Source organism: Larimichthys crocea, chromosome XX (genome assembly GCF_000972845.2).
Source record: "Larimichthys crocea isolate SSNF chromosome XX, L_crocea_2.0, whole genome shotgun sequence".
NCBI classification, from domain to species: Eukaryota; Metazoa; Chordata; class Actinopteri; family Sciaenidae; genus Larimichthys; species Larimichthys crocea.
In genome coordinates this window covers 11,349,396-11,373,157 of record NC_040030.1, presented here as the reverse complement: position 1 = coordinate 11,373,157, position 23,762 = coordinate 11,349,396, and the positions used below count along the sequence as shown (strand labels likewise).

The window sequence follows — 23,762 nt, the reverse complement described above, 5'->3', positions numbered from 1 at the left end:
TGTTTGGAGGAACCAGAGGCTAAATTTTAGATTTGATCGTTCCAGGTTGTAAAGAAGTCCCTTGTCTTTGGGAAAGTACTTTTTAAAGGTTCAAGAACTTTGGGGCAGTGTTTGCCAGTCATCAGCGTAGATGGTACTCAAGTATCAATATAAAGATCTCATTGTCTACAGTAATACTAACTCCTGTATGAGGCTATATTTCGGTACAGTGATATTTTGAGCTGAAGGCTAACATCAGCATGCTCACAATGACCGTGATACTGACCTTTCATGATGATATGTTAATAGTACTCACTTCAGAGTGTTTGGCTTCTAAACCATGAGCCCATTGGCCCATGTCCAGTAATCCATCCATGTAGGCTGAATATGAAAAATCATGCTGTTAATCACAAATGGCTGGGTGTCACCTTGGGGTAATCTGTGTGAACGTGCAATCGCAAAGATAGTCAGAGCATCTCTGTAAGCACCATCAAAATCCTGAACATGAAATATCATGTTTGATGCACTGTACAGCAGAACATAGCTTAATCCATATGTACATACACACAGAGACCCTGAGGGAGACATACTTTAACATTAAAAATACTTGCACAATGAAACACCTGTCCTTATACTGGAGTTCATTGATATTTTCTAAAAGCAAATTCAGTATCCCCTCCCATCACTCTTCTTTAGTTTGGTCTTTTGTGTTGCACGACTGCTGCAGGACATACCGCTTACAAAGCCGTGAGCTGCTTTGTTTGTGCGACTAGCGGAGGATTGAAAAGTGTTAGACCGACAATCTGGCATCGCTCTCCATGTGGTGGCTTTGTTGAGCCATTTTAAAAAAAGAAAAAGAAAGTGATATCCCATTTACAGTAATCTCACTTGGTTACAGCGATACTGCCAAACAGGATGTAGAAAGTGGAATATCTGCGCTTACTGTCACAGTATCTGAGCAGCCTTTGTGTTTTGCGTCGCGTCCTCATCACAGCTTTGAGCCTGAGAACAAGGTTTTCGCGAGGAGTCCTAAATTAATGATATCGCACAGAGAAATCCCTCTACTGGTGTTACTAATATTAGGAGGCCTCAGTCCTCCGTTCTTCTTCTTCTACTGACTTTCTCTGCGCTAGGTGGAAGATATGCAGTCAATATTAGACGTCTCCCAGGCATCCTATAGGTCTAGCCATCCACTGTTTGCCCTCCCTTGTCCACAGCCCCTTTGTTCTTCACGCTCATTTCGACTTTCTCATTCCTCATTGCCCTCTAGTCATTTTCTCTCTCACTGCTTTCCTCTACATCTGTCTTCATCTTTGTCTTTCCCTTGCCTGCCCTTTGTATTGTTCCTTTCGATAAGACGGTCTCTAGGGTGCTGGCTGCATGGGCATTTTTTCTCATCGTGTTTCTGACATGTCATGTCACTGACAGCCAAGCTCTGCTAGGTAAAGCACTCTGGGAATTATTCTAGTTGACTCCCTCCACGCTGATGCTGGTCACAGTTTCTTAGATCTCAATGGATCTGGTCTCTTTAGCAATTTAGTATGAAACAAAGGAGTAGCCAGCTTCTCTTTACATTAATTTCTCATATCTGTGTGAGAACCTGTTTCATTATGATGGCTAAGTTACCATTAAGTTTACTGTATTCACTGACCCTTTAAACCCTTTTCGTCAAACTTCAAGTCCTCCTAAATGGCTGCATTTTATTATATATTACATTAAGTTCCATTGTTTGAGATGAGATGAGTATTCCTTATGTACGTAGTTATCAGTCACAGTAATCATTTTTCCTCTTCCTATCATACTGGCCGTAAAGACAAATACATTTTCAGTGTGATTCCAGTATCAGCGATGAGGGGCAAAATCCACAGTCCTCTTTGCATGCAAAGATGGTATTGACTTCAGCAGTCTGGGTTAGCTCGATCAAGGGGGGATCTTCCAAATGTATGATCTGTTGAATCTTCCCTTTTTGTTTGCACCTGCTTAGCCTGAACAGAAAGACAAAAGGAAGGAACATTTTATGAAGCAGACTGTCACAAAACATGATTTTGCGTATTGAATTTGACCTGACCTGAATTTTATCTGCCCAAATCAGTGTCAGATGTGTTGTACTATATTTCTGAGCCCCTTGTCAAGGTATGTCAACATCCTGATATGTTACTGGTTGGATGATGTCATGTAAAGTTTACATCAAGCCTTTTTCGCAGCAGACATTCTGACTTCCCACAGTTGGAAAAAGATTTAGATCTCGTTCCATTCAGGTCACACGGAGTCAGGGTGCTGCTGTGGTGCATGTTGGCTCACTGGAAAGGCTTTGGTGCAGTAAATGTAACTGGACCTTGATTAGTATCATACTATTTGTATCCTACTATTATGTGTCAAAATGGCTGCTGTGAAAAAAGTTCGATTGAATTTATCATCAATATCATTTATTTTAGTATGTGAGCTCACGCTTTTGCTATTGTGACATTTCAAATTGTATCTCTTGACAACCATTACTTTCTTATCCTAGCTTACTGAAAGCCATATTAAATCCAGACATTGTGCTTCGCTGCACAGGACTCTGTAAATAAAGTCATAATGAATGTCTTTATCCATGTATAGGAGTTCATGTTAGTGTCAAATGAGATTTTAAAGTCCCCATAGAATAGCCTTGGGAAGCATCTCCCAGCAAAGCCTGTAGAAATCCTGCATTTACATAGAAATCAAACTCTATGGCAGGCCTCTCTCCTTCATTGTGACTGATTTAATGGACCTGAGCGTCATATGGTGAGGTATTTCATCTGCACTGACGGTGGCCTGACTCCACATCTTCTTCAACCAGCTTACAAGTCGTCTTTTTCTGCCGCCTTCTGTTCATGTCATTCTCATGTTTCCTCTCCATGCTCTGCTTTCAGTACACTCCCTCTGTAGGGGTTGTAAAATGAGTCCGATGATTGGATCCAATCCCCAGAGAGCTCCCTCATACCTGGGCACTTTTACAATATGCTCCCTTTCAGCTGCAGAAAGCTTAGCAGAGGATGAGCAGCAGAGGAATGCTACTTCCTACTGTTCCTTAATCTCGATTTATCTTTCTTGCTCGTACCGTCTCTGCGTGCATGTGTGACATTCTTGATGACTCCATTGTGTGCATTGTGTGGTGTCGAGTGGGAACAGTGGGGATGGGAGAATTGTCCCTTTAACCTCGAGAGGAAAACTTTCAGGAGGCAGTAAATCTCCCTGATTAAACGCAGCTCTTTCTGGCTGCTCTTTGTGTGTGGGACTGGACTGTGTGTTGTCTGCCATTGGAAGGAAGCTCACAGACTGTTAAAATTAAAAAAAAACAAAAAACCTTCGAATAGTCATGGTAACCAACCCCCTCTTAGTCTTTGTCTCCAACATACACACACAGACATATACAAACATTAAAATGGGAATGCGTACGTTTGAACTCTTCGGCTGAGACTTCAAAAGCAGCTGTAAAGGCCATTTTAACACAGACTTGTGGCATTTTTCAATCTAGCCTTACCCCAACTATCATGCCATTTCTGCTATTTAATACTTTTTTTGCCATTTGTGTGAACACCCTAAACTATTTTCACAGTTTACTTAAAAAAAGGTAAAAATACAAAATGTACCAGTGCAGGAAGACTTTGGACGACCAGTAATAGAGTGGTTTTGAACATCCTAGAACACTTCCAGGGACTTTATCATTTTAACTGCATGAATCTATCCCACAAAATGTTCCTTCTCCTGAGATAGTACAAATACTGGATGTCAGCCGATGTTGTGCCGACTGGCACAAGCCTCAAAACAGCAGGTTTACACCTTAATGATGTGCTTTGGCTTATTTTCGTTTGTGAGATATCACTGAAATGCATAAACAATTTGAATATCTATGTGCCAGGGGGTTTTCTAAAGGGTGAGTGTGAAACATTGTATGCTTATGTGACACAATGACACGGTGCAATAAACCCAACCTGGTGATCATCTTAATGAGGCCATTTGTCATTTCCTGTCACATAGGTACATGCAGACAGATGTACATGGTCACAGAACACACACACTGGGCGAGTAATAAATAACCCCCAAGGCCTACACCAAAAAACTCATCACACACAGATGGTAAGTCTGATACTTGATGCACAGACAAGCTTCAGGCTCCAGACAAACAGTCGACGTTGGTTTAGGCGCTACTGCTTTCAGTCACTGTAGAGACATGTCTCACAATTGTAATATATTTTACAACATATTGCTTGACTATGATCTGTAGATACAGATGAGTTACCATAAAACTTTATTTTTTTAACTTGAAGTTGTAAATGCCTTCAACTTCTCTCTTGGGTTGATGTGCTACTGACAACTTTGTAGAAACATTTTGCGTAAGTGTTGCTTTTTTGTTTTCCACTGTTTCCACTGGCCAGCTCTGAGGCAACCGGAGTCTGGAAATCAAACATGCTGTCAAAATCATTCTTCATGGCACCCTGGGCTTTAGGCATCACAGATGATTATTTTACACTGTTTTCCTCAGTGGGATAGAATGAGCAGAGAAATGAGGACTGATCCATTTAGTTGGCCGTTTACACCTGCTGTTACTTTGTAGCCATACAAAGCTCCAACTGTAGAATTAACATATAACTGTTTCAACTTTCCTTGCTTTAGGACAGCCATGTTTAAAACAGTAGAGAGCAGACAGTGAAGAAGCTCATAGTACGTGTTGGCAGGGTTTACACTGACCTTAATTTAGCATCTACAAGGTAAGATATTAAAAAGGTGATTTTAACAGGCTTTATGATTGTGTCATTTACTTTTCCTCCAGTGTTCAATTAGTAGACATAGGCTTTTTTTTTTTTTTTTGAAAGGAGGTTAAATATTGACACTGTAGCATTGGCCACAGTGTGATCACAAGCAAGCAGAATAGTTCAGGTGGTGCGATTGGATGACAATACAAATATGCAGTTTGAGTTACTATCAACAACACTACATTCCATAATAGAAATAGGGAGGTTTGGATAGTTTATGTAAAACTTCAAGCACATTTTTCCTCTTTAAAGGACCAATGTGTTTGATTTAGTGGGATCTACAGACTGCAACCCCCTCACTGCGCCCACTCCTACTAGAATTCCATGAAAAAAGTGAAAGGCCCAATGCAGAGCCAGTGTTTAATTTGTCCATTCTGGGCTACTGTAGAAACATGATGGACCCTGCGTAAGAAGACCCGCCTCTTCTGAAGACATAAAAAGCTCTTTCTAAGGTAACAGAAAACCTAATTTTCAGATAAATAGACTCTCATGGAAACATAGTTGTGCATACTATATTGCATTCCTGCCATCTTCTCTAAATAGAGAATCCCCAAATCTTACACACTGGACCTTTTAATGGATATCAAGCAACTTGGAATTACATTTTGTCCACTAATAGTCATTAGGTTGTATATGACCCCCTATTAGTGTTGTTCTAGTTTACCAGTGTGTGTGTGTGTGTGTGTGTGTGTGTGTGTGTGTGTGTGTTAATATCATGTAGAAATCAGATGATGGTAGAAATGGGCGTGGAAACCAGGCAGTTATGGTGTGTGTTGTGTTTTTTTTGGGGCAGCTGCTACTGTCGCTGATTGCTTAGGCCCCTCAGTCTAGGGGATTATGGCACACACAAACACACACGTGCACCCACATTTCTATTCATGCCTGGGGTCAGTTTTTCTATCACAGTCTGCAAAATCCCCTCCACCCCCTATGTACCACATACACACACACACACACACCGAAACATTCAGACACATGCAGTGTGGTTCCCTGTGGATCCATAAACTCAGGCAGCTAATTGAAACAGGGGATAGATAGTAAATCAGGGTGGTATTGCACCAGGCTTTGGGACATACAGCTTTAGTAATCAGACATAGTGATCACACTGTAGTTGGTATGAGGACATTTAAAGAAACACTGGCCTTTATCTTCAGGGAATGTTTAAATATTCACAGAGCTTTCATTTCACATTCGCACTGTTGTCATAGAGATATCTTAGTTCCTTACTGAAGATGGGAACAAAAAGATGTGTATTCTTCTAGAAGCTCATCAAACAGATTCAACATTTATTCTAAGCTATATACTGTGGAATACTTTAAAATACAACAATTGCCAGGTTGTTTCTGTAAATGTCTTTGTGCTAGAATCAGCATGTTTCACACGATGGTTGTATCAAAGTGCTACAAACCTCTTTATATCATATTATTTTGATCATATATCATATTAGGTAGAACGACGACTTTTGTTTGAATATATTAGAGTCTGTCACCCTTGGAAAACCATAATGAGGCTAGATCATTTCAGTGGTAGAATTCAAATAAACATCTCTGCGTGTCCGGCTGTAAAATATGAAGCTACTAAAAGCAGCCAGTTAACGTAGCACAGCATGAAGACTGGAAACAAGTGGAAACCGTTTGCCAAAAGCAAAATCCACCTTAAATTCACACTTTCCAAAAATCAAAGACAACAATTCGTGGTGTCATGTTTGACTTCCTGAAACCCTTTAATCACTATTCAGTATAACACCCCATAAAATAGCTAATTCTCACTATCTCTCTTTCTCATTTACACTTGTTTTTGTGCAAGATACACCGTGTTAATTAGTTATCTTCAGACATGCTGGTAGATGGATTTATTAGCTCAGACCAGGGCTAGCTGTGTCCCATTGTTTCCAGTCTTTATTCTTAGCTAAACTAACAATCTCCTCCTGACTGGTATCAATCTCTAACCATCTAACTCTTGGCAGGAAAACGAATAAGCATTTCCCCAAAATGTGCAACTACTCTTCCTGTTAAAAGAAAAAGCATTCTTGGTTGTCATGTGGTATCCAGGATCTGTCTCTCTCTTCTCGTCGCCATGGCAATGTGCTGGAGCGTGGGGTCATGTCTGCTAGCTTTTCTCTCTTTGCCATCTCCCAGCTCTCCCTCTTCTCCTACTCTGTCTCTGTATCTCTCTCTCTCTCTCTCTCCACCCCCATCTCTTGCGCTCTGATGATGAAGCGCTTTTAGATTTACCCGTTAATAATGCATGTTTCCGATTCCCACTCGGCCTTCATTTTTTCATGTGCCTTCTCTCTCTCTCTCTCTCTCTCGCATCGTCTTCGCTCTGCCTTTCCAGTTTTCTGATTTCTTGGTGCATTCCTGTCTCCGTTCATTAACATCTCCCCCCTGTCTGTCTTTCTTCCCCCCACTCTTTCACCTCATCTGTGTCGGCCCCCTCTGGTAGTTCAATTTGTTTCAGTTCAGCTGAGATAAGATCGATGCAGTTCAGTGCAGGTTATGAAATACATCGTTCAATACAAACACTTTCAGGGAAACTTGCTTATGTTTTAATTCTACTGTGCTGACGTTCGACAAGAAAAATAATCTTCACTCCTTTTTTTTCTGTGTTCCTCCATCTTTCTACATCCTTCTGTTTCCATGGTAACAGGTCACGGCTTGGGGTTGGGTTGGGTCGCTCTCTCTCTCTCTCTCTCTATGTGACAGCAGCTACTCACCCATGCCAACGCAGGGAGTTCAAAGACCCCTTCCTCATCTTTTTACATCAACCGACAAGTTCAAACAGCTCGACCTGGGCTTATTAATGGACACTCACATAATCCACCATCTTTCTCCTCTGAGCTAACTACAGTTTTAATAGCCCCGTGCCTAAATGGGCCGGCGTTCTTTGTCTGTCACGTTTGTTTTGCTAATGTGAGATGAATGGAGAGTCTCTCTGGAGATTATGGTAATGCATTCGTGGTCATGCAGCGGAGCCTATTCGCAGGAGGTGGGGGACACCGTGTGTGTGTGTGTGTGTGCGTGTTGATGGGTAACCTTTCATTTGTGTGTGTCCCCTGCTGGAGGTAAAACTAATAAAAATGACTGGAGACATTTGGGTTATTGATTGAAGGCCTTGTGTTCAGCAAGACGCAGTCATTTACTGGGTATTCCCCGGAGAGCTGGGAGGATGTGCCCATGTATTCATGGTGTGCTGCGTGTGTGACACTGGCCTTTATTGATGAATGAATTCAAGTCTGGTTGGAGAAGCTAATATGTCCAGTGTCTCAATTATATTTTGTTAACTGCACTTGGCTACATTCAGAGGATACATGTTTTTAATGTTATTTTTGTCAGCCAAGGACTTCTCTATGAATAGTTTAAAATGTAGCACCTTTATAACAGCAGTCATTTTTAGTGAGTACTATTGAACTGCTTGTTCATGTCCTTCCGTTTTACCTGAGGCTGGTCCAAGTTTGCATGAATACAAACAGTGCAGGACCTTGACTTGGTATTTCTTTGCCAAATGAGTTGTAATAAAAACATCAGTGCTACATAACAATCACAAAAGATAGTAGTAGTAATTCAAGTAGCACACATTTTGATTGTACCTCTATTTAGTATAAGACTATACTGTCTGGTGGAATGAGTGTACAGAGTTTTATAACTGGGTCCAATGGGAAAGTCTTTTCTAACTCTGTCTTTCTCATTGTTGCAGGTTTGAACCACTTTCTGAAGACAGACACTGGCTGAGAATAAATCCTCACAGGTAAGTCAAATATTGCAAATGGATGTACTTTCTATTATGCTTTACTGTTGTGTCCATTATTTGGCTGTAAGCCCCAGTGTCTTTTTATGTGGTTAAACATGGATTTTAATCCTTTGTAATTGGTTATAACCAACACTACAAGTCACCAGTCAGGTTCAGTGACAAACAATAACTCACTATAATTTGCTTTCACACACTCACAATGGCTCTGCAGCTGGTTATTCTTTGCTCCTCCATGCTGTGTACACACTGATGCTGCTGGGTGTGTCGGTCAGCTTCATCCCTTCAACAGCCCAACCTCCTCCTGTTGATGGAGGGGTCTGGCCTACTGGGTTTTGTATATACAGTATCTTAGTGACATGGACTGCACTGCTTGGATTCACATATGCACTAAATAGACATACATTATACCATATTGTGTGACTTTCACTGACAGCATCTTTGGATTTGTAACTGCACTGAAGAGGTATCTGGTATTTTTTCAAACCATGGCTGTACTTCAAGTAAGAAAGGTCAGTTAGCATCGATAAAAAGTGCTGACTGTTGAGGCGTGTTTATAGCTGGCAGTGACTGATTTATACCCTTTGCAGTCTTGGCTATCTGCAGTTTGTACACATGGGTACAAACCTAGCGAAGTCATTTTATGCCTGTTGCAACCTCCTTGCGGCTGAGATTGATGTGTGTTGTTTAATTTTTGTTTTAGATGCTTTGTGGGTGATTAGTACAATTACGCTGATGGAGAAACAAGTCATGAAGGAAGTGAGAGAATATTAGTGAGTGAAGACTAGGGTTGCAAAACTCCAGGAATTTTCAAAGTTGGATACTTTCCATGGGAATTAACAGGAATTTATGGGAATAAAAGGGAATAAACCAATAATTTACAAAATTGAAGGTTGCCCTTAACAGGGAACTTAAATATAGTTGGGGAAATATATCTTACCATAATCTTGACTAAAACAACCAGATTTCATGCAAGTACACTGGAATATCTGCTATTCATCATCATCATTCTCAATCACATGCACATAGCACACTGCTTACTGCATGACTTTTGAGGCCATGCACAGATGATTTCTACAACCCCGGACCAGAGCACAAGACTATTAAAGGCATACATTTGAGGCGACAAAGTGAAGTAAGTTTTGATAATATCATGGGGAAATATACTTGATGTATGGTATTAATGTTTAACTTGCAAGCAGAAATATACTTGATGTATGGTATTAATGTTTAACTTGCAAGCAGCACATGCAAATGTATACATTTTTATTTATTTTATATATTTATTAAGTAAGTTATAGCTAGCATCATTTCATTGAGCATTTATGAGGCTATCTCATCATGATGCCAACTTACCCCCAATTTGTAATATTTCCAAAATTCCCTATCTTAACTTCCCATGAAACGTTTACCAGAAATGTTCCACCCCTTCATGGTTTAAAGGACTGTTCTGTTGATGGAAGACAAAAAAAGTATCCACACTCAGAAAAGGTGAGAGGACAATATGAATACCCAGCATGTGTTTGGACTTTGAACGTGAGCCACACGCCCTGGCAACACCCTCCTGCTCACCTGCCGCTGAGCACGCTCACGTGCACATATGCATCACACACACAAACATAGAGAGGAGGGAAACAGTGCACAGATGCCATTCAACACACTTAGATTATGCAATTTTGTTTTGTTCTATGTATTATTCATTTTTCTGTGGATGGAGGTGACATGCCAAAATATGCTGCAATGCACCAGCAAAGACTGCCAGCTAGTAAACATAAAATCAGCTTTGCAAATGTTTTTTATGAAGAAGAAAATGTATTTTAGACTTAATGTAAACATAACTTTTGTTTGTTAACAGGAAAACTCCACAAGACACCATTAATGAACACTGATAACAGACCACAAGTGCACATCATGTTAGTATCTGCCTTGAGTAAAACCCACAAAACATAGTTGTCAGAATGGAGGAATGTTTTAGTAAGCAGAGCAGGCACTGCAGCAAGGTATTACATAACAACCCACAACAATGTTTCCACCTCCCATTACTATCATTGTTACCTGAATAGCCCCATGAGAGCACTGTACTATATTGCACTGATCTATACTTTTAACTGTGAGTCATTATCACAGCACTTCATAGAAAAGTGGTTTGAATTAATTTATTATGGGTTGTGACGATGGATCTCCTCGCCTCTCCTCTCCTCTCCTCTCCCAGCCCTCCTACAGCTTCCCTCCTCCTCCATCCCTCTCGATATGAGTAATCCCGATGAACAGATGGGTGGAGGAGAAAAAAAGGGGCATGCCAGCTTGTTGTGCTGCTATAACACCGTCAATCAGTCCCCTCCCCCCCGCTCTCTCACCTCCTGCCCCCTTCCATTCCCATCATGCCCCTTTCACTCCTGTCTGCCCATTTCAGCCAGCCCTATACCTCAATCTTTTCCCGTCCCCCTCATCCATCCTTGTATTTGCTCCTCTTGCACTGATGCACTGATGGTGTTATCTGCCAGTCCATCTATCTTTCAAGCTCCCCAGAAAGTTACTGATTTTGACACTTCATGAAGGGGGAAAAAACACATTTAAAGGTCTAAGAATAGTATCATCATCTGTGTGCTCAGCGTCCTGTACAACACATTTGAAGGCTGCGATGAACCTGCTACAATCAAGGTCGTCAGAGATTGATCAGGCCTAGTAAAATAGCAAAGATATGTAGGAACATAAAATGGGATGACAGTTTTGCTCTGAAGGACAAACTAACACACACACACACGCACGCATATTCTCACACAAATCTATAGAGACACACACACACACACAGTAACTCATGTCATGGTAAAAGCCACAGTCACGTACCAAGGCCACGTGCGTCTATCTGCTCATCAATACCTTTTACCTAGCAATAGCACCCAGGAATACCAATGAGACTCGGCTCGTTTACAAGCCCGGCTGGATTTATGTGGTCACTGTCACATTTTCATGCTGTATTAGAAGGACTATTGATTAAAGGTCAGTTTATCCGACAGACATGCGCGCTACTTTTCAAACACACTTTTTTCACAGCTCACGTGTGATATTTGATATTAGAGGACAACACTGCTGGTTTTGCACGGTTTATGCCATCAGTTACAAGTTCTACATCATTCTACATCACAGTTGAACATTAACTAAAACATACTGTATTTCAAGATACCACGTTTAAGATAGACTTCTGCGTTATTATAGCAGTTGGTTTCTGTTCAGTTTACTTGGATATGAAAATTCAAAGCTGGCACTGGACATACTGGATTCTGGCAGTAGTGGGAATGATAAAAGATGATCATAAATATTACAGTCAATAAAAATCTGTGGGGGAATAAAAATGTTTAGGAGCTGCACGTCATCAAATAATTAGTCGACGGAATGGTACCGTATGTTAGATATAAAGCTGATTATTGCTCAAGTCAGAGTGATTCACTCTGCTTTCTGTAGCAGGTTGATGTAGTACGCCTGTACCTCAATTACAATAAAGAATATATGACTGTATACCACTATAGAATAGATTCAGTTGTTAAATATCTCTATATATTTTTAGGGATATTGTAAATACTTCACTTTGTCATCCTGTCTCTATATGCCTCCATTGTTGGCCATTTTAAATTTCATATATCACATACGAATGCACACACAAATACAACGACATATACACATACACACACACACACACACACACACACACACACACACACACACACACACACCTCGAGCCAGCATGACCCTCTGCTCTGGCTGAGCCCACGGCTTTTGATGAGATGACCTCAGACAGGCGAGACATGCACTCACCAACAAGCACACAAATGCGCACACACAAGCGTCCATACACACTCATGTGCACGTGGGCACACACCCAACAGCGAACCAAGCCCCTGGCAGCCAACAAACCGGTCCATACGCCCGGCAAAATGTGTGCAATCGTCCAAATATCCCAGCGCTATAATTGGATGTCAGATGAAGCGAATTTTAATGGAAGCTATCAGTAATAGCTTTTGATGAGTTACACATGGATAAGTCTAGTGTTAGGGTTGAGTGATTATCATTCTTCAAAGGTTAATCCTGTACTAAACCACAGTTTACCTATATATATTTGAAATATATACATAGACACTCTTCTTTTTATGTCAAATGCCATCTTTTGTATTTTTAGCTTTAAAAAAGTTGAACAGTGGGGACAGAGGGGTGTGACACCTTCTGAGAGTTCCCATTTTTTCACCTTTTTAAGCAAGGATCACTCTGTCACCTAAAATATGCCTGGAGCAAAGCTGTTAGGATTCTGTTCATGGAAAGGCAGGGCTGCTCACATTTCCTGAATAGGAAAAAGAAAAAGGCCAACAGGAAATGACAGTAAGATACTTTTGTAATGGTTAAGGCTATTCATACGAGGCATTTAGGAGTACTCTGAGATTCATGGGAATTCACTGCAGCAGGGTTGAATTCTAAGTTTGTTGTCTAGGGAGGGGTCAGCAGATCTTCACTTTCACTTCTCCTGTGTTGTTCTTTCCAGCTCTAAATGTCAGTCAAGGGACCAATGTTTGTCCCATTGGTTGTTGTTGGGAGTGATATGCTCCAGTCAGCTATCACATACAACATCACAGCTATACCACACCCAAGTTTTCTAACCTTAACATTTAAAATCAGGATTATGCTTTCCCTTATGCAGATGACACTCTCCCTTATCCGTAATTAATCTTGTTTTTTGGACTTAGCTAAATTGGTGAGAATTTTTTTTTCAATATTTTTATAACCAAACATTGCCACCATGTTTGTGTACATCTACTTCTCTGTCATTACTGCACACTCTCTGATGCAGTAAATACCCAGTTGAACTGTGGCCACATCTTTTACTACTGGAGGTGTCACCTTGTGCCTTAGAACACCCCTGCCATTTCAGCGTTATCCCAATGGTAAACAGCATGAAGGACAATAGCCCCCGTGGGGTGGTTGTAGAGGTGTGGATGGAGGAGGAGAGGGGGGGCATGGCCTGGCACATGCTGACCATCAGCACTTCACAAAGCCTCAGAGAAAAGCAGGCGCTGGGGGATTCTGCAGATCGTGCTAGAAAAACTGACCCCAAAAAGGGGAAGGCCCAGTGTGTGCGTATGTGTGTGTATGTAAGCAAAAAGAGGCTGAGATAGTTTACTCTGATTAGGTGGCTGCGTGTGATCCGGTTTGGGGGCTATTGGGGACAAAGAGGCTGCCAGTGCTGTCCTTTCACTGCAATGAAGTGGTGTTAGTGTAGTGAAAGCTCCTCTTACAATAACTTCCAGCGTTGCGGACAGCTTCCGATGAAGTCAGCATTTAAATCATGAAGCTCTCTAAAAATAAGCAGTTGTAATTTGTGGCTGGAGAGCTGCTGATTTCACACCTGGCTGAAAGGCTCTTGAGCAACAGTTAAACTGCATACAGGCATAAAGTATAAGAATATACTGGTAATGTTTCCGGTGTAAGTGTCTCTATATTTTGCGTTATTGCAGAATTATGTGTGTTATTTTCCCTGCATAAAAGGTATTGCAGTGTGCAGACTGGTCTGTGGACATTTGGTGCATGCTGTGTAAACATTTCCCAGGAAATAAAACCGCACCAGTAATGCAAGCATGCCATTACCTCATCCTCACTAGAAGTTATTATCTTTTTTTACAATAACCTTCACACCTCACCTCTGCATTACCCGGTGTCAAGTATTTGTTGAACAGAACATCCACCCTGCATAGCTTCACTTTAGCTTGAGAGTGAATGCTTTATTCCCATCCCTTCATATAATGTCTCTTCTTACCTTCCAAGGTGAGGTGTAAGTGTAACGTTATCCACCTATTGTCTGCAGCACAACTGTGCTTTAGTAAATAATACTTAAGTCAGTAAAAAGATATGAAACATGCATGAATAGCGGCCCATCTCTCAAAATAGATTAGTCAGGCAATGCAACCCCTTGTTTTCCTTTTTGATCAAAAAGTACAGTCAAGGCTTTGCCCCAAAGAAGTAGTTCTATTTTCTCACCTTACAATGGGCTTTGTTCGTGGCAGACCGGTCGCTTGACGGGGGTTAGTCAAGGAGGGAGGGAGGAAGGGAGATAAGGGGGAACAAGAGACAGAGCAGTCGGCCAATAAAGTTATCAAATTGACAGATACTGAGACAACAGCCGAGAGAAGAGTTTTCTGCTCAGGGTCAGCCCTTTCTTCATTTGTTTACACTGTAGACTGGTATGTTATCATGTCTTTGTTCCTCTCCTGGTGTTGAATACATCTCTGTCTACTACCCACTGGAATTGATTTACATTTTGTCTTCCTCTTCTACAGACACCGGATGTGGCTTTTTTGTGTTCAACCGCCTAACACTGGTCTGTCTTAATGTATGAGGAAAAGCGATATATGAACTTCAAGTTGCTATAGCTAATATTTTTAGATTAACAATGGATCACATGACTACTTGCTTGTTGAATGGGTCGTAAATAGTGTTGAGCTTGCCAAACTATCCCTAAAGTCTTAAGTTCCCCTTAGCTCTACAGAGCTTTATTACTTCATTTTTTCTGGCTTTTCTGTTTTCATTCACTCTTTCAGTCAGAGCAGAAATCTGTAGGGTATCTGCCATCCACAATTTAGTGACTACCTGGTGAACTGAGTGGAGTACTGACCAGCTAAAGAGCCATTTATTCACCTTAGGAGTTGATGGGGACCAAACCAGAGCTAAAAGAATGAGAGAAGGTGATAATGTTAGTATTGTGTTTACAACTTGTTTCTGGTGCCCCCAAGTGGCCAAAAAAAAGATACTTATTGAAAGTATTAAGCATCAAGGGCTAACGATGCCTACACTTCAATACTAAGGCAGTATTCCCTGATGGAAAAACACAAGTACCTACTTTTTCTTTTTTACACATGACTGCAGTATCACTTTTCAAAATACTATAAAAAGTTCTAAAGTTCTCACCTCGGGTGTTTGTCCAGTGTCATTTGCAATGGTCTGTCTGTGTGTCGTCTGCACTGTTTTGTGTATTTGTTTAAAGGAGGTTGTCTGTGTCTTCTTTTTTTTTTCCCTTTCCCACTATATGTTCAGTTTTAGGCTAGCACATTTAGGTTGCAGTTACCCTCCATGGGTTTGTAGGAAATCTCAGCGCTCCTATTCTAGTGACCTGGTTACTGGGGTCCACCGTAGTTTAGTGTGTTATGATATACATGCTGAATATCTGCCCAGAGGCATGAAATCTCAGCCTGCAAAGAAATCAGAACTGATGTTAAATTTATTTTCATGAAGCGGCATCAGCGTGTTTATGTAGGAATAGTGATCCGTCTGTGTGCTGAGCTACCAATGAGTGAACATTCTAGTCTAGTCTGGCTGAAGGCGGTTCGACTCTGTCTATTGTCTCAGAAATATCTCTGTCACTGTGATCTGATGTGACTGCAGATGACTGTGTTTTCATCCCCCATTTTTTTTTTTTATTCTCTTCCTGCCTGCCTTTGCCTCCCTCCCTCATCTGTCTAGTCAGGCTGTCGTGCCTCGGCGGAGTGACCAACTTAGCAAGTTTCTTCAGGGTTTGCAAACTGAGAGGCAGGAAGACTCCACGTCATTCTTTGAGTATGAAATATGAAATATATTTAAGTCCTTTCTCATCTCTTACAATAACCTTCACACTATACTGAAGATATCTAGTGACTGCTTTTATTCAGGGTAGTTTCACTGAGTGAAAATAATAGTATAACCTCTTTATCAAAGGCACTAGAGTCAACACAATTGGTTGAATGGACACAGTTTTCTCAGGAATTAACTTGTTATTAGATTAACTCTTCAAAAATTCAGCATATTATCAACGAATAAAGAATATTAGTGAAAAAGATTGATGGCACTCTCATGTCTGTACAATAAATATGAAGCTACTGCCAGAAGCGGTTTAGTGATGTTGCTTGTGTCATTTCCTTTTAGTATCATATTAGCTCACCTGGAACCAAAAGAAGTACCAACTAAACGCTGACACCCAAAAAAGAATGGTTCCAAGTCGAGTCGAGCCATACCGTGCAGTAGAAATGGGGTAGTATCTGCTGTGCGACCTCATCACTGAATTACATTTTTATAAGCACTTAGTAGTACTATAGACTACTGACCATTATACTGACAACTCAGAGTATATCATTGCAATCTCGCTATTGAGCTTGAAAGGGTGACAGAAGACAGACATAAATTAGAAGAATGCGTGAGGATATAAGGGTTTGCATTAACTGTTCAAGTGCAGAGATGTAGAATGGACTAGTGGACATGAAGATGATGAGTGTCAGTAAATCTATAAACGTCACACTGAGACCTAAATTAACCAGACTACACAGTGGACATGTTTAAGGAGGGATGGCAAAACACAAAATGACAGAGGAAGGAAGACAGGAAGTGAAATAAAGAGACAAGTCTAAAGTGATCAAGATGGAAAGGCAGAGCTGGGTGCTTTGACCTCTGGGCTTTGACCCCTGAGTCGGAGAAGAGAGGAAAAAGGGAGGATGAGAGATGACCTGCCTACTAGCTAAAGTCATCCCACTCATCCCGCTTTGAGTCCTCTTTGTCATCATCGGCTTTGTTTTTTGTCTGTGGCCTGTGAGAAAATGAGCAATGGGAAATGAAATTACCCACTCAGCTTTAGGATGAACGTTAGGCTATATGTGTAATAGTGCTTCCAGACAGACCTTGTCATTGGATAATATTGCCTCCAGAGAAATGTCTTCCACCACACAGCACAGTACAGCCTTGTGGTAAAGCCTTTAACTAGGAAAGATTCACTCAACAGGCTTAAAAAAAACAACACATTGACCGTGCTGCAAACAGGTACGAAAGCGTGTTTGTTCTCTTCACTTAAAAAGGTCAGAAGTTCAGTTTTACGGTGCATGACCATGTAAATCTGTGAGCTGTGAAGAAGATCCAGTGTGAATGTCTATTGTCTGTCTGCGTCTGTTGAAATATGGAGATGTTGACATTTTCACATGGCAGCTAATTTTATGTATATGTGTGTCTGTTTTCTGTTTGTGCCCGTGCTTCTGTGTTTTTTTTTTCTCCTTCTACCCCCGGGCAGTTAATCTCTATCTGCCTCTCTGGAGATGTGACCCAGGTCAGACATGAAAACGAACAGACACACAGGAGAAGAACAGATGACAAACAGAAGTGTTATATTTCATGATAGGGGAATTTTTTCACAGACATGATTACATTATATAAAATCTAGAAATAATTTGTATTAAAGGAATAGTTTGACATTTGATACGAGCCTCATATCTGTCTGGCTATGGCCAGATAGATATAAGATATATACAGATATATATTTTTCCTCTGTACTTTTTGATGTAGTTGTCTTTTTCTGCATTCATAGTATTTTTTATAGTGGGACTCTTAGTGCACTGCTGTTTGTCTCAAATTTCTGATGATGAAGTTTACTTTTCAGCTGAATTTATTGGAAAAGATGCTGTCATTGAGGGTTTCTATTTTGTATTTAGCCTAGCCTATTTATATAGGCCTTAAGTATCGGATGCAGAATTTCATTTTTTCTCACATCACATCACAGTCCTCCCTCCGGCTATAGAATGCTTCTTTCCGTTTCCTGTGTACCGTCTTGAATGTCATCATTTTTACCCATTTAAACCTTCTGTTCATCAATTTCCATCATCCATCTCCCCTTCTCTTTTTGTCACTCATTACCTTTTAGACAAAAGCCCCACTTATGAGAAGCCCTACCAGGTGAATGGGCTTCACTGTCTCCCTCTCTCTCTCTCTGGAAGAAAATGGCCTGAGGTTCAGCCTGGCTTAATATGGCCACTGTCACTGTGGGGGAGGTCATTACTGCTGCAGCAACATGGAGAGTTATTGTAATTAATCTGAAGATGGGTTATTACATTTGCATGATATGGCACCGCCTTTTTCACAATGAGATTCGAAGATTTACCATGCATGGTGTGCATTTCATTGTGTTCCTCCCTTTCTTTCTCTTTGTTGTCTTCTCGATTAACTAGTGAGAGTCATATCCAATAGGACGTGTCGGCGTAATTAGCTGTGTCCTCGGGTTGAATCAGCTCACACACTCTGCTTAGCTCAGCTGGATCAAATCTGACACACTACTTTCTGTGTGTGCGTTCATTACCATACTCTCCCCGTGTCACCAGACATGCTTCCTCTCCAGCAGAGTAGAGATGTAACAGGCCTTAACAGGTCGAACAGTGAGCTTGATAGTTTCACCTTCAAATGCCTCTAAAGACATCCAACCCCCCCACCTCCAGGTGTTTGTGCGTGGGTGCTGCGCCTGTATAACCTGTATAACCTGTGTCTGTGTGTTTACAACATATGTGCAAAGATGCATGTGCTAGTCATGAATAATGAAGATGTCAGGATGGACTGAGCCATTTACCTGACAGCAGCACACTGTTCCATCTCTAAATCCATATCAGTCTGCTGACTGTACACCCTTTGGCTACTTTGATCCAAGCAGCTCATGCAATGGAAAAAAAAGAAATATCCATTTTAACAAATCAATCTAGCACTGAGAATTAATCTAGTTTTTTGTCAAAACATGAAAAATGTACCGGTTTATTGGAATACAATTAAACATGAATAATAATGGAAGTGAAATATTGCAGACATTTAAGACTGAATGTCATATTAGATATTGTGTTCACCCCCCCAAATTAGACAAGCTGTATATTGTGCAGAAGACAGAGACATTCATCAAAGCATTATACTGTATGCACACAGGAGTATCTAGATTCCAGTGGTGCAGTGATATAATACCAATTTGCTAATAAATTCATATTGACTAATACACATGCGACACACTGCCAGACAGAGGACATAAAAGGGAAAAACAAAACACACAATTTCCCACTCGCCATGGTGCAATTTACGAGAGCCCATTAATGCCAACATGGTTCTTTGTGTGTGCATATCAGTCTGTCTCTGTTACAGACTACGCAACTAGATATCTAGCGCTTGTGGGCCTGCACTCATGTGTAACCTGTTCCATATGATGCACCAACAAGGAAGCTTTCACTAATGCGGCGTGTTTGCACATGCATGTGTTAATCTACCGCGCCGCCATATCTGCAGCAGAGCTGTGATTGTTCCAGCCGTGTGCACTCACATGCCATATGTTTACAGGCAAACACGTGGTTGAAGAGGGCATCTCGGCGGTCAACATGGGATGTTCGAGCGATCATCTTGTCTTCGGGGCGAGGCAATGTGATTACAGCTAGCTCAAAATAACTCCACAAAGACTGCCAAAACATGCAAGTTTATGTCTTCTGTCGAGAATGACATTCCACACCAATGTCTATATTGAGCTGCCGTGTCTCTTGTACACTGGAGATGGTAAACAACAGTTCATACGAGTGACAAGCGCAGGTTGCGTGGGTTTGTTTAAGTTACAAGGGTTGGAATCAAGTTTGTTTGGACTTTTCCTCCTGACAAAGTCAGGCCGTCCAACGGACAAGCCGCTTGTGATCCAGGACTTACACACAGTCTAGTTTGGATGTTGAGCTGTGAGAAGAAAGTAAACTTTCCGTTGTGGTTCAGACTAAATAGTCTGTGTACCTATACCCATCTTTCATTTTTATGGACCAATCCTATATACACATTAGACGTTTTGAGACATGTCTGTGTGTGTCTGTTTGAGCAAAAAATCCTATAAAGCACATGCACTTCTCATTTTAATTTTGCAAAGTGCGTTCAAGACCAGTTTGGTCATCATGTAGTCTAAATAAGTCCATTAAACATGTAGTAATCTTCTTTTTTTATGTACATCTCTCTAGTGTGGATTCAGACTCTGTCACTCCATTGACCACCCTGATCGTGTCGTTGAATTTTGACCAGAGGTTTTCATCGTGACACTCCAACCATGGACAGGAACAGGAATTGGATGTCGGGCTTTGGAGCCGTGCTATTGATACTTATGAGTCATGTGAGCTCAGCACTGGAAGTGCCTCTTGATCGTAAGTATTGCCCTTATTATTATCACATTAACCATAATTGCCAAAATAGTAACTTCAGATAACTTTTTTTATGAACTGTTCTGGGGCATTAATTCTGTAATATTGTGGAGCATATTGAAGAACATTACACCCTTGACGGGACACTAAAGGGGCTTTAGAGTGGCTGCAGATGGAGCAGCATTTAACTGGTTTTCTTGGGTTTCAGCTTTTGCATGTTTCAGCATGGAATCACTTTTGCAGTTTTCAGTAATGAAATGCAATTCAATTTCTTAAGAACTCTGTCTTTCTTTATCACACATGCTGTGTGACACTACGATGTCTTCAACTACTTTTCTTGCATCGATTGCACCTGCCTGATTCAAATGAAGCCACAGAAGTATTCACTAAGGGAAATTATAGGCAGGCTCAATGAGATGCTTGAAAGTACTTGAACGTGCAACTATTTCACCTGAACCTGTGGTCTACCCCTTGCAAAAACTAACACCTTTCCTCAATATTCTATCACTGTGGTACGCCGTGTCCTGGTGGACAAAAAGCTAAAGTACTGGAAGGATGTAAGTTGCTCCAAACGCTGCTGTGACTTCTAGTGTTGAGTTTTTGCTCTTAAAAGTTATTTTAACTTGCTTTTGTGTGGTGGATTTTTAGCAGTGTTAGATATGCATGCAGTTACCTTAACACTGTTACTGTGTGAAGTGACCTGCTTGTTTTGGAGTGGTGCTTGGTGCTTAGTGTCAGTTCATGAATTGGTAAGTTCATATCAGATACCTGTGTGGCCAGTGTTTGTAACTCCGGATAGTGTTACACTTGATTGTCAAGTTTGACTGAATGCTTGCTGCATGTTGCTTGCATATCCTTGATTCTATAAACCCCAGTGTGCTATGTTTACATGTCATTATGTTGTGCTTGAACAATGCTTCTATTTATGTTTCTCCAGTGCCCCAACCCCCCACTATAACGCTACAGTCTCCAAAGGATTACATCTTTGATCCGAGGGAGAACATTGTCATCCACTGTGAGGCCAAGGGGAAGCCTCATCCCAGGTGAGACAATCACTCCTCCTCTGTCACACTGATGTTTGTTTATCGGAACATGTGCAAGATGCAATCAGCAAACTGATTTCTATTTAGTTTTATAGTCCACTGTGTGAAATTATAGATCTCTTTCTGAGGGCAATTTAACCTGGAGCGGTGTGGAAATATGAATCACCATAGCAACTGTTCTCATGGAGACCACTTGAGAAACACACCTGGTGGAGTGAATTAGACACAGTTTAGATTTGCCACCAGCATCTGAATCAAATGAACTCTCCGAACTCCTGCTATTAAGTCTATGATTCGAATCAGTCCGCAAGAACAGACCACAAATGCATCTCGATGATTTAAACTAACAGGTTATTCTGTGTGTTGTCCTTGTTTTTGTTGATCCTAGCTTTTCATGGACAAGAAATGGGACCCACTTTGATGTAGAGAAAGACTCCAAAGTCCTGATGAAGCCCGGTTCAGGAACTCTGGTCATTGACATCAGCGGGGAAAAGGCTGAGGCTTATGAGGGAACTTACCAGTGTACAGCACACAACGACCATGGCACCGCTGTATCTAACAGCATTGTCATTAGACAGTCCCGTAAGACTTCTGATTATATGCTCTTACATTATTTCCATGGTTTTCAAGTTCTTTTTGAAACTTCATGTTGGAGTTCATGTTGGAGTTTAGCTCTTCAAACCAAAAAAAAAATCACCTTTGTTAATATGAGTTAATGTGATTCATACTAGTTTGAAGCTATGGAGAGCCTGCTGTACCTTTGATGTTTGTGACTCGCAGGGTCCCCCTTGTGGTCGAAGGAGAGAAATGAGGCCATCGTGGTGCAGATGGGGGTCTCCTTGGTGCTGCAGTGCCGACCCCCTGCAGGGCTACCCCCTCCTGTCATCTTCTGGATGGATAACAGTGAGTCATTTTCATGTGTACATATGAATTTCACATTCAGTAGAGCAATAACAAACAAATATGCCTTGTTGGACCCCCAGAAACACTCTTTTTCTCCACGTCCTTCAGACTTCCAGAGGCTACCACTGGATAAACGAGTGTCTCAGGCTCTTAATGGAGACTTGTACTTTTCAAATGTTCTCCCAGAAGACAGCAGGCCTGACTACATCTGCTATGCCCGCTTCCCTCACACACAAACCATCCAGCAGAAACAGCCTATCTCGGTCACCGTGCTGAACAGTAAGTCAAAACGCTGAATACAACTCCAGTTGACAGTATTCCAGGACTCAGACGCTACCTGGGTAAAACTTACTTTATTTTCTTCTTTTCTTCTTTTCTGATGTGCAAAACTTTAAAGATTTTGCCTTTCACAGTGAATTTTATTTGACGTTTCTAGATGTTTTTCCTGCATTTTGTGATCACTGGGATCTTGTGTTTCTAGTTTTCATGTCTTAGAATTTCTGTGCTGTTCTTCCTGTTCTTCCACCTTTCCTGAGCTTTATTTGATTTTGCAATGATAATATCTCAATGTCAGTGTAGTGTACCCAAAGTCACTTACTAGTAAAGACAAGCATTTCCTGTTTTCTTTCCTAGTTTTGCATGCTTATGATTTTCTGTTATATTACAGTGGAAACTATGAATGAGACTGTGGCTGCTTTGTACAATATCACTGATTTCTATAGTGGTGAGTGCTGCTGGTTTATTCCCATTCAGCCCCCTACATGTGAACCCAGCCCTGTTTTTACTCCCTTGCCTAACCATACCCAACATACAGTACACACTCAACTTTAAATTGGCCATAATCCCCTCCTTTGTGATGATTTTAACTTTTCCTCAGATTTATCTCGTTTTTATCCCGTTAGAGTGTCTCCTCATGCAAAATCAGCGTCAGAGTCAAACCTGTGATTTGGTCAATATAAATAAAAATGACTTGACTGTCATGCATGACACAGTACGCACATGGTCTGATCAAGCTTCCAGCATAGCAGTAAATGTCAGCTGTAATCATAAATAAAATGCATATAAATATTCAGACTGATCTTGTGATCTGCTCAGTCAAGCATAAGTTCAATGATCATCCACCATGACCACATACATTGCTCTTATTCCACCTTCTGATGCGTTTCTGACTGCTTCAGCAAAGGAACGTTCAAAATGCCCAGATCCTTCCATTAAAAACTTCTGAGGGATGTGTGTGGATGAGTGCTTGCTTTTCGCCAAGAACCCCCCTGTTGCCATAGCAACAAACTTACATCTATCCCCTCAGGGGGATTCCTCTCGCTCTCTGATGTTGAGATTCTGCTCACATG

At 41.1% G+C, this 23,762-nt stretch overlaps 1 protein-coding gene across 11 annotated transcripts in view; it reads left to right on the top strand.

Moving 5' to 3' along the window:
* The window catches only part of nrcama (neuronal cell adhesion molecule a), a 52,908-nt gene that overhangs the window by 13,903 nt on the left and 15,243 nt on the right, over positions 1–23,762 (top strand). For 7 of the 11 annotated variants that reach the window (XM_027272295.1, XM_019260503.2, XM_019260502.2 and 4 more), the window contains exons 2-8: positions 8,454–8,504; positions 20,291–20,470; positions 21,007–21,024; positions 21,405–21,510; positions 21,899–22,092; positions 22,291–22,413; positions 22,522–22,692. In XM_027272295.1, coding sequence (XP_027128096.1) covers positions 20,377–20,470; positions 21,007–21,024; positions 21,405–21,510; positions 21,899–22,092; positions 22,291–22,413; positions 22,522–22,692 — 706 coding nt within the window. In that variant the 5' untranslated portion in view covers positions 8,454–8,504; positions 20,291–20,376. The remainder of the gene's footprint in view (positions 1–8,453; positions 8,505–20,290; positions 20,471–21,006; positions 21,025–21,404; positions 21,511–21,898; positions 22,093–22,290; positions 22,414–22,521; positions 22,693–23,762) is intronic. The other 4 variants (XM_027272296.1, XM_019260501.2, XM_027272299.1 and 1 more) reach the window with 1 other exon arrangement.